The 12,179-nt window shown below is 39.6% G+C and overlaps 1 protein-coding gene across 3 annotated transcripts in view; it reads right to left on the bottom strand.

The window, feature by feature from the left end:
* Window positions 1–12,179, bottom strand: part of BRCA2 (BRCA2 DNA repair associated) — a 42,115-nt gene that overhangs the window by 16,810 nt on the left and 13,126 nt on the right. For all 3 annotated transcript variants that reach the window (XM_075198974.1, XM_075198975.1, XM_075198976.1), the window contains exons 10-11: window positions 5,377–10,338; window positions 1,019–1,114 (exon numbers count right to left, since the gene is read on the bottom strand). In XM_075198974.1, the coding sequence (XP_075055075.1) occupies window positions 1,019–1,114; window positions 5,377–10,338 (5,058 nt within the window). The remainder of the gene's footprint in view (window positions 1–1,018; window positions 1,115–5,376; window positions 10,339–12,179) is intronic.

The following is a 12,179-nucleotide window of genomic DNA, read 5'->3' as shown; positions in this document are numbered from 1 at the left end:
GGCAACATCTCCACTTTTCAAACTTGTCGGAAAACTCTCAGCTTGATACATTTACCCCTTGGCTTCATACTCTGCTTTTATTGAACCAAAAAAATGACAGATCTGATTCCTTGATTGCTGTAACCTTTTGTGGGCAGTTACCTGCGCAACAGTATTCAGTAAACTATTTTAATACTTTCATTTATACAGTTATTTCACCCTAACTTAGTCTTCTTCTGCTGTCTACAATTACAACAATCTTAGCATGCAGAGATTAAGGGCCCGAGTCATTAAGGAGAGCAAAGCGCAAAAAAAAAAAAAAAAAAGAGTAAGTTTTCACCTGGACAAACCATGTTACAATGCAAGGGGTGCAAATTAGTTTATTATTTTGCACATAAGTTAAATACGTTTTTTTTTTTTCATATAGCACACACATAATTGATACCTTTATTTTTACACTGAAATTTAAAGTAGATCTAGGACACGTCCTACCCAACTATAAATCTGTCCCCACAATTTAAATTTACCTCCCCCTCCAATTCAACATGGTTTTGCCCAGGTGCAAAGTTACTAATTTTTCTTGCTGTGCTCTCCTTAATGACTAATACTCAACCATAACTCTAACCAGGAATGCTAATGTGTTACAGATAAAACAAACCAATCTACTACAGATATTGTTTTCCCCAACATGCTTCATGCACTGTACAGCTTTATTCTGAGAAATGTAAATAGCGTCCTCCAGTTGGGGCAAAGAGGGGGTTTGTCCTTTCAAATGGTTTTGCAGTTTGTGTTTATATTAGTCTTATATTAGTCTTCCACAACCTTAACGTTGAAGGCAAAACGCTACTGAGTAGCTCAGTTAAATAAACTAACAAAAGATTTTTTTTTTAACCATTATGGTGACATGGGAACTTGTTTTATTTATTTACGTTTGTTACATCCATATATTATTCGAGACATGTAGCCGTGGAGAACTATTGAATAACTCAGAATAGGAAAGTCATGAACACTAATCTGTTTGTTGCATTGAAAAACATACCAGGACTGCTGGACAGAGGCTTCAAGATCAGCTTGGATTCATTTACTAACGATCTGTCAAACTCAGGTAAAAGTTGCCTTTTGATTGGTGGTTCTCCTATGGGTGAAAACATTTGAAAAGTGGTGATAACCCTTATCAACCAATTAGTTCATATTCAATATCATCTATTTTCTTCCTATTCCGGGCTGCAAGCTCGTGTATTCAAACTTTATGACCAGCTTACAGATACTTCAAACTAGAGATGCTCACTGACCCCCATGAACTGGTTTAGGTTTTGAGTCTGAATTAGCTTCGTGTTTTGGTTTTGGAAATACCGCCCTTGTGTGTTTTGGTTTTGGAATTTTGAGAAAAAATCCTAAAATATGCTAAAATCACATAATTTTGCTCTTTTTTTGTTCCTATATTAATATTAACCTCAATAACACTAATTTCAAGTCATTTGCAGTCAATTTTGACCACCTCACAGAGCACAATATTATTTCCATACACTTTCGGACAAATACTGCAGAGATCTGGCTGGATGGTAAGCGACAGAGCAATGACACAAACACACGGCAGTTCCTAGCACATCTAGGACACATTGGCACACAGCAGTGGTAAAAAAGAAAAATGGGGGTCACCCACTGTTATTTTGGATCTTAAAAAGGAATCCAAAAATTGCAAGATCCGACTGTGTCACAATGACGTTTTGCCTCGTTTTCAAATCCGAAAAAGCGTGAAAGTACAGAGCCGGCTCGGCTCTCAGATCTGCTAAGTTCGGGTATATTCGGTTCTCGGGAAACCGAACCTGAGCATCTCTACTACAAACACATGTTATTTTATTTATCCATTATATCTGCACTCCCAATACTGTAATGTTATTTCTGTGGATCAACAGAGTAGAGGTAATTGCCGGGAGAAAAGCTATATTGCTGAAAAGAAGAGCAGGAGAATTATCCTACAAAAAGCTACAAAGGGCTCAGAGTATAAGGCCATGAGGACAATGTTTAGGTCCCAAGGAGAAACCAGTTGATAAAAAAGCAGTTGCACATGAGCCACAATGCAGAAAAAAAATCCATACCTACAGATTCTGTTTAAGCACTAAATGGTCAATACCTCAAAGGGCAGATATCTGCACCTTAAGAGGAATGAGATAAGCACTTCTTGCCAAAAAGGTAAAAGGTGCAAAAGCTGGAAGGAATCCCATTGCCATTGGTGGAGGAGGCACCACTGGATGTAGGCTTTTGGAGACAAAACATGGTCTCGGAATTAAGCGATTAATGTCAATCTTGAGCTTATGGTGAATAAATGTACACTGGAACATCAGATGCGCAGATTGTTGAGATAAACAAGTATGGAGACCTATTGTTATCAAAGGGGAGCTACCATGAAGAAGAGGAGAGTCCAAAAGAAAGTGCTCAAATCTGGTAATGAGCCTTGCCCACAATGAACCACAGTAATGTCTGGTGCACACTTCAAGTTAGGTGATATGCTTGATGTCTAGAGAGGTATTTGTCATGAAGGGCAGTGTAAACAGGGATTTTTTTTTTGCGTAATCTGTTTTCATTGAACAAAAAGGAGAGGCTTAAACAGCAGATGAAGCACAATACAAAAATAAAAGTAAACAACAAGGAATTGAGCAAGTCTGCAGTAAAAAGTGTTCTATAGTCCCGCAACAGCATTGGTAAACTCTGCTGTACAGTTATGCAAGATAAGGCAAATTGGATGCAACATCTAACAAACAACCTGCAAGTTGGAACAGAACATCTCAACAGGTTGCTTTTCTCAAGAAGTTCCTCATAGAAGTTGCTTCACCCAACGTTCCTTGGCCATAGCCACCCAAGTTGTGGAGCAACTGTGACAAAGGTCTGCCTCTTCATTGTAGAAAACCTCCTTGGAGATGCCTTGAACTGATCAGAAGCATCGAACAAATGAAGAAGCAGGACCGGGGAACATGTTCTCCATAGACAACCATAGCATCTTAGTTATGTGGGTTACTCTACTTATCTGTGACTTCCAAAGGAAATGGATATAAGACTGTAAAGCAACTGCTGACCTTGAAACATTCAAATTATGAAGTTCCCATTCATAGAGTTTGATCTGCCTAGCTCTTCATACTTAAAGATGACAGTGCAGAGAAAGTGGCCTAGAAATTGGGAATTTTGGGGTCCTGAATATCTAAAATGTACAGAACAGTTTTGAGCAAGACAACAAATCCTTGAACATTTTAAGGAGAGGTCATCTAGGGTTTCGTTATCCTCCAAAGAGGGAAGGCTTTGTGTGAGCAACCATAGTTTAGGAAAGCTGGGAAACTAAACTCATCAGCACTTTAGCTCATTCAGTTGAGACTCCAATGAGCATCCTTAGGACGGGTCAGCTAGATCAGAGGATAATGTGGCAATCTGCCATGTTATATGTTTCAGCAATCTGCCACAACATATGGACAGCTCTGTGGGTAAAGGTGATGTGGCCACCTGAGATATGTCCGAGATGGTGCCATAGCACCTTTAGAGTCAGCTGAGGCAACTAAGGAAAGGCAGTGGTTGGGCCGACTATGAATGCAGACTGTTACGAGCGGCGGCTCCCCGCCACTCGCTCCTACCTGCATCCCGGCTGTCATGACAACACCAGAGACGTCCCTTCCAGGTCCTGTGTCTCGGCCATTGTCAGGGAAACGGCCGGGACGCTGTTCTAGTCAGGGCCGCGTTCCGGCAATGCTGGGCAGCCGACGTGCCCGCTCTATGTTTAACACCTGTAGGCTAATTAATGACATAAAATACTCCTGGGGCTCATTTAGTTTTACCGCTCCCCTCCTTCCTGATTGGTCCTTTTGAGTATTTAAGAGGGTTTAGCCTCCCTGCCGGTTATAGCGCAGATTTTGTCTGTTGCTGACCTGCTCCTGTCCCGTTACCCGTGTTCCTATGGATACTCTGTTATTGGATTCTGCTTACATTCTGGTGACCCTGACCTTTTGGCTTGTTATTCGGACTTCCCTGTTCGCTGTCAGCCCTGACCACTTGGCCTGTCCCCTACTACTCTGCTTGCTTCGGACCCCTGACCTCGGCTTAAGTCTAACCAACCGTTATCATCTGGATTCCCTCCTGCAGTCATTCCGCTGCGGTGTTAATAAACTTGCACTACAATAGACTCAAGACCTGGGGTCATCTGAGTACCTGTGGGCGCATCAAGCTCTACGGGAAAGGCATCTGCTATAGGCAAAGACCTCTACCACTAGTTCTGCAAGTTTATTACGAGATCCGTCACCCTAACACAGACATAAGATTTTCCTAAAGCTTTCCTGGAGGCCACCACTGTTGGAGGGGATGTAACCTTCTATTTAGACTAGCACACACTCCGGGTTCAGTTATTATAGTAACAAGGACACTACTGACCAAAAAAAAGGACGCCAATTCACACCCTGTGTGGCGAGACACAATATATGACCACATCAGTAAGGCAGAGGATTGAAGACCAAAAGCACTTGGTACAACAACAAACTGTTAAAAAAAATAAAAAAAAAAATAGAATGCACTTTACTGTGTCAGAGACGCAGGACTGGTGAAGGAACCTGATGGTTCTCGGTCTGGAAAAACCACATTGCTGCTGGAGCTAATCTACGTTGAATCAACTGGTGTAAAGCACTTCAAGTGTGCCTGAAGTGAAGAACAGAGAGTGCCGTCTTCCACCATGGCATTTGGGAAGGCAGTCATATAGGGCTGGTGTACTGTGACAAACAGCGGACATGTCATCAGAGAGCTTATTTTGAAACAGAAGACCCAGCCAGTGACTCATACCCACGGATAGTATGACCGTGTCTGTTACTGAAGACTGGCACAGTGAGACAGGATCTGCCTCGAGGCACCACACTCTCCATCCTTGCCTTATCTGAATCCTCACATGGAGCATGAAGTGGAGGAAGGATCCCATCAAACATTGACTGTGGTAATGATGGGATAAGAGAACTGTGAAATGCTGCCTGTGGAGCCCAAAAGCCTCTATATCTCCCTGCTGTGCTCTGCTTCATCTTAAATGAGAGTGGAAGGAGTAAAAGAGAGGCTGTCTGAGAAGAGGATCTCCCAGAGGAAGAGGACAACAGAGAGATTGGAGTCCTTCCACTGTCACACTCCATGTGTCAGACTAAAATCCAGACTGAGGGATGGCACAACCAGAAAATACAGTATGATCATGCTGGTGGTACACCATAGTTTGTGGTATTGCTACAATGTGGCCTTTAGGGATACTTATTAAAAAGCTATCAGGGAAATGGAACCAACGTTCCTAGGCATGATTGGTACACATTTCAATACAGAATCAATAAGCAATTCTTAAAACTAAAACAGAAAGAAAAAAAAAACCACAACAACAAATTATCTACATACCACGTGGGTTTCCATCTTCAGGTCTTAATCTTTTTCCATTTCTAAGATTTGGAGGCTTGTCTGAACTCAAATTCAATCCATCTGTCCTCATTTCAGCATCAGTCAGATCACCATCGTCCATAAATGCTTTTGCACTTTCTGCTGCTTCGATTTCAAAATCATTTTCTGGGGTTTGTGATGATGTAAAATACAGATTTGATTTCAGCTTTTTGGGAATTCTTGTTCCAGGATCATGGAACGGTGTAGAGTGTCTTCCAGGCATCGGAAGTGGAATGTTACTCATGGGGTTATCATAAGTGCGTGCTGATTTCTGACCAACCCTAACACCTTCTGTAGGATTACTTATGTCATTCTGGGAGCTGTTGAACTTGGTAATGGAGTCTGCAATATGCTCAGGTTTGTTAACAATTGGTGTAAGCATGTTCATCTTTATAGAGTCATGGTTTGCATCCAAGTTTTCCTGTAAATTTTCAACATGACTGAATTCATCAAATAAACCTTTAACTTTCTGCACTGCACTTTCTGAAACAGGCACTTGTTTCCCACTTGCAGTGCTAAATCCAAATGAATTCTTAGCACCTGCATTAGGTGAATATTTTATTTCTGATTTTTTCAGCACTACCTCTATCACTGACATTTCCTTCATCGATATCACCCTAGAATTGTTACCTAGAGTGCCTTCAAGCTTGTCATGCTGTGAGAAGCAGACATTATCTATTTCAGAAAACATCTCTCGAGCTTTCTTCAAGGACTTCTCTGAGGTGGTCACAGACTTACCACCTGCAGTGCTGAAACATGGCATCCTGGGCATTGAATCATTTTCCACCACTTTTATTCTAGAGGGGTTTCCCAAATCATTACTTTCAGACAATATATGTTTGTCAATATTCGCTTTGTTTACCTGAAATGTACCAAGTGCGGTTATACTTCCATACTCTACACCTTGTTTCAGAGTGCATGTTATAGTTTTACTCTGAGCCTTACTTTCAGTATTCGTTGCATCATCAGCATTTGCAAACATAAGCTTTGCTTTTTTGAGAGACTCAGGAGAGACTGCTACGGTCTTTCCACTTGCTGTACTGAAACCTAGGGTAGGCAGGTCAACAGCTGGTACTTTTACTTGCATAGTATGTTTCTGTACCACTTCTAGATTGCTGCTATTAACAGAACTAGATTTTAATTTTTCTTTGCCACTTTGCTTATCTATAGAAGCTGCCGAGACACTTGCATGTGATCGCTGATCTGCAATCTGTCCATCATCTATTTCAGCAAACATTTCCTTAGCTTTTTTCAAAGCCTCATCTGACAATTTAACAGGATTACCTCGTGCCGTTGTAAAGAATGGCATCTTTGAGATGGGACTCTCTCGTTGAGGCAAACATCTCTCTTTACCCACATCTATGTTTGAAATATTTTCGAAAGATGGACCACCCACCATAACTCCTGAGCATGGGTCATTGGTGAGCTGATTCAGAGCTAGTTTTGTTTGGTTGACCTTTGTTATGCTAGTTTGAATTATCTTTTTGTGCTCCAAGGAGTCCAAGACACCACAATCTTTATTTAATTTCTGAAATCTAGGTCCAGCTTCTGATACACTATCAGTATCAGAAAACATCTGCCTTGCTTTCTGGAGAGCATCATAAGACACTGCTACAGTTTTACCACTTGCTGTACTGAAGCCTAGTGGAGGCAGGTTAACATTTGGTTCTTTTACTTGAATATCACTTTTCTGTACATGTTGTAGGCTACTGGTATCCAGGGAGCTGGCTTTGATCTTGCCTTCACCACTTTGCATTACTGAAGAACCATGTTTTTCCTGACCTGCCAACTGCCGGTCATCTATGTCGACAAACATTTCCTGAGCTTTCTTTAATGACTCATCTGACAGCTGGTTGGGTTTACCACCTGCGGTGTTGAAAAATGCCATCTTTGATTTGGGAATATTTAATTTGGACAAACCCGTCTCATTAACCACTTCCTTGTCAGACATATTTCCTAAAGCAGGTACACCAGATACACCTTCAGAACATGGTAAAGCAGCAATCTGATTTGGAACGGTGTGTTCCTGGATGACTTTTGATATTTTGGTTTGAATGTGTTGGCTGTTCTCCAAGGAGTCTAAGACAACACCACAATGTTTGTTTATTTCCTGATTGCTTATTCCAGTTTTAGCCTGCCTGGACTGAAACATGTCTCCACCTTCTGAAACATCAGCATTACCCTCAGTATCAGCCAATATCATCCTTGCTTTCTGGAGAGAATTTTGAGAAACTGGTACAATTTTACCATTTGCTGTACTGAATCCCAGTGGAGGTAGGTGAACATCTGTTGTTTTTCCCTGCATATGTTTCTGTAGGTCTTGCAGGCTGCTGGAATTTAGCTTTTCCTTCTGATTTTGCTGGACTGTAGAACCTGTCCTGACAATTCCAGGATTTTGCTGGTCCACCACCTGGATGTCATCTATTTCAGCAAACATTTCCCGTGCCCTCTTCAAAGACTCATCTGAGAGCTGAACTGGTTTACCACCTGCAGTGCTAAAAAATGACATCTTGGAGACTGAAATACCTTCCGGAGGCAAACCTGCCTCTTTATTAACTTCTTTTGTAGACATATTTCTATTTGTCTGCCCTTGTTCATGAAGAGAATCATTAGGAACCAGTGCAGCTTTTTCACTTGCTATACTAAAGCCAACTGAAGGCTGACCAATAGCTGGTTTATGTGTGGTCTTCCCACCATCAATGGGACTGGTTATGATTGAATTTGCTTTGACGACCGAGCTTGATGATCCATGCACAACATGGGTCCTTAAATGGCCGTCACATACGTCTGATGGCTCTAAAATATCATTAAACAAAGTTCTTGCTTTCTCTAAAGAGGCTTTGTTAATATCAATGAGTTTGCCTTTGCCAGTAGCAAACCCAACTGGCAGTGCTGAGAAACATGCAGCAGAAGCAAGTCTTCCATAACCATTGGATACAATATTATTTGGTACACACTCTGCTTCTAACTCTGAACAACTGCTAGATTCACTTGTAACACCCAAGTCGCTGTTCTTCATCTCAGTTGAATTACACTTCATGAAATTGGGGTTCTCTCTGTTAAGCATACGAAGTTGGTCCTTATCAGAGAGTTCATTTTGAAATAAATCTTTTTCCTTAAATTCTGGATATGATTCTATAGTGTCAGGGCTTATACTATGCGATTTTCCTTTAACAGTAAGGGCACCAGCATTGCAGTCTGTTACAACATGCGGAACATTCAGAGATTCAGAAATGGATATACAATTTGCATCTGTTTTGCTGCTACCTTTGGGCAGATGATTTGACAACGGCAGGTTATTGTCTAAATCGCTGAACAGCTTAATAGCCTTGACCAAACCCTCATCAGCAATGTTAATAGATTTACCACTTGCCAAATTAAATCCTCCTGCATTATGCTTGAAGGAGGTATTTGGTTCAGTTTTATTATCTGAGTTACAGGCATTTGTGTCATTGTTATTTTTGAAAGCCAATTTGACACTGGTAACAATGTTTTCAATATTTTCTCGTTCAGTAGCGAAGCTATCATTGAAGTCCACATCTTTCCAAACATCTGAACTATTGAGCTTCTGAGATTCACTAATGCTGTCTTTTGTACTTTGTATGTTTCCATTATTTAATGTCTGCATATTCACCTTCTTAAACTGCGTAAAGTCAAACTGACTGTCTGCATTCTCTAGAATAGAAGAGAGTTCATTGACTTCAGCTTTTTGGCTTTCTGTCAAGATGTCGAAGAAATGAGATTGTATTTCAGTGGATACACCTAGAAAGTTCCTTTGGTTCATCTCAACAGGAGTACAGTTCTGGGTCTTGATGCTTTGAAAAGTAGGAGATGAAAAGTTCTTAATTTGGTCATTGATATCATAATTTGTTTGACCATTTGCTAAAGAGGATTGTTTGTATGAACCTGTAACATTTGCCTTTTGCTTTTCCTCTTTCACTTCTCCATACAACATTTCGTCCAAACTCTTTGAAGTATTAGTTCCTGTTCTGCTTGTCATTTCATCATTGTCAGGCTTCATGTTGACCAGCTTAGGGAACAGATCAAACATATTAGTTTTGCAGCCATTGTTTGGGTTTTGACTGACCGTATCATCAATATCTTTAAACAAGAGACTTCCGGCAACAAGGTTACTTTCTGTGACTACTATTTCCTTACGAGATGCGGTTCTGAATCCCTTAAAGGTCATTGCTGAGGCAGCATCAAGACTTGCTCTCTTCTCCAAAGAGTCGTTCCTGTCCACAGTTTTGATTGAAGTATCACTTGAAAAACACAAAGATTCATCTTTTTTAAACAGATGTGTTTTTCTTAGATTTTTCTCTGAAATGTGCGTTTTCATATTACATGCCGTTTTGAAACCCGGCAAATCTTGAACATTTGTCTTACACAAAGGGTTACATGTTTTATTAACAGATTTAAAGCCACTTTTTGATGGGCAGAAGCCAGGGCTGTTGGCTTGATCTTTGCAGCTTGAGGTTTCACGCCTCCTCTCATTGTCATGATTTATATCCAGATCCTCAGTCACATCTGAGCCTAAGACATTGTCTTTGGTCCAGTTGTGCACCAGTACAGCATTAGTGTGTTCTACTGCACTACTGAACAATATATTATCTGGTTTGGTGCTTCTAAGGGATCCTGGAACGGTCTGATTTCTAGCAAGGCCACCAACTGTAGTTGTAACACTTCTCTTAACACTCAATGTATTATTACTGGTTGTTGCGGTATCAGTGGCGTGTGTGTGTAAATAATCGAGTGGTTCTCCAGCGTGTAGCTGTCCAGCTACCTGGCTTATGTGCAAGAGATTTTCTTCCAATTCTTGAAAGAAAACACTGTCATTTTTAAAGTTGTCACTATCTTCCTTCACAACAGGTTGTACTTCTGACTGGCTATGTGTACATGTGGAATTCTGCAAGTCCAATGCTTCTGAGGGAAAATAAAAAATAATGAAACCAGTTAGAAGGTGAAATAAAATAGTTAATGAAATAGCAATAATAAAAGACAATTTATACAATTGATAATGTAACTTTTAGATGACATGGAGCAATGTTTCTCAATTAGTGTCATGTGAACATGGTACTTTACATTTAAACTCAAAATAACAATTGAATGCATTTGTGAAGAAAATAATGCAGTATATACAAACAATTTGATTTACTAAACAACTATCCACTTAAAATCTTAAATAATTTACACATGTTTTTTTACAGATAAGTACGGTGGTCAAATGTGAAGAAAAATGCTGAGGCATTCTGCCACAGATATTTATAGAAAGTGCAAAATAATTGCTATATAATGAAATAAAAATCACATCTACCCTAATACTTTGTGTAGCCTTAGGATATTTACCATCCATAATAAACCATTGGTCCCTTTAAACAACTGCCCTAAAAAGGGCATTTGGAAATGGCCATAAATTAATGAACGCAAAACACTTTTCATATTACCCATGTAAATATATTTATTTTGTAGAAAACATATTTTACATGAAGCAAATTGAACACATCTAAATGATGAATAGTTTATAGCAAGTGACCTGCCTCCCCCTTCATGCGATGTGCATCTGGCTGATCAATGCTGACAACTTCTGGACCAATAAGGACTTGGGCTGATGACGTGGGATTGAAGCTGTCAATTGGAAGCCTATGTATAACCAGTGTGATTACCGTTTATGAAACCTGTTTTGGTTTAACCAACAAAACACATGGTGGGTGATGTGAAGTCTATTACGTATTTCACAAAAGCCAAATGCCCTTTTTAATTGTAATCTATTTCAAGGATCAATGACTTACGATGGACAGCAAATAAATGTTTTGGTCTATACAATGTATTAGGTAGATGTGATTTCAATGGGTACCCTTTACATAAGTTGCACCTGCTCTAGAAGTTGCCTTCCCTAGGGAAACAGATCTGAGCACTTTTTTCTCAACATGTTATCAGAAAGTGTGATAAAATATATCTACATTTACTAGAACTGTGTTACATTAAACAATTTAAAATATGTTAACTGTATCCCAAACTACCCTTTGAATATTGAAGTTATCCATGATTAAGATATAATATTCAAGTACATTACAGCAATGTCAGTTTTAAAACACACACACACATACATAAACTGTACCTACACACAGACACACATAACCTGTACCTACACACACACACACACACACACATAACCTGTACCTACACACACACACACACACACACATACATAACCTGTACCTACACACACACACACACATACATAACCTGTACCTACACACACACACACACACATACATAACCTGTACCTACACACACACACACATAACCTGTACCTACACACAGACACACATAACCTGTACCTACACACACACATACATAACCTGTACCTACACACACACACATAACCTGTACCTACACAGAAAAAAAAGACAAAACCATTAGCTTTTTTCCCTTCATAGTGTGTGTGTGTGTATATGTATGTGTATATATATATATATATATATATATATATATATATATATATATATATATATATATATATATATATATATATATATATTTTTTTTTTTTTTTATTTATTCATTAGGTAGCCCATCGAAACAATAGTCTGGTTTTCTATTGGCAGCACGGTTCCTGGATGAGTACTATTATTTTGGCTGCCTTTTCATGAAATAAACTTGTGCTATATTGTTACACTGGAGTGCTGGTTACCTAGTATTTTTACACACACACTATACATCTCACAATCTATCACACACACATGTATGAAGAAAAAGTACACT

Source organism: Mixophyes fleayi, chromosome 2, assembly GCF_038048845.1.
Source record: "Mixophyes fleayi isolate aMixFle1 chromosome 2, aMixFle1.hap1, whole genome shotgun sequence".
NCBI classification, from domain to species: Eukaryota; Metazoa; Chordata; class Amphibia; order Anura; family Limnodynastidae; genus Mixophyes; species Mixophyes fleayi.
The sequence above is the reverse complement of the archived record's forward strand: the minus strand, read 5'-3'. Positions and strand labels throughout refer to the sequence as shown.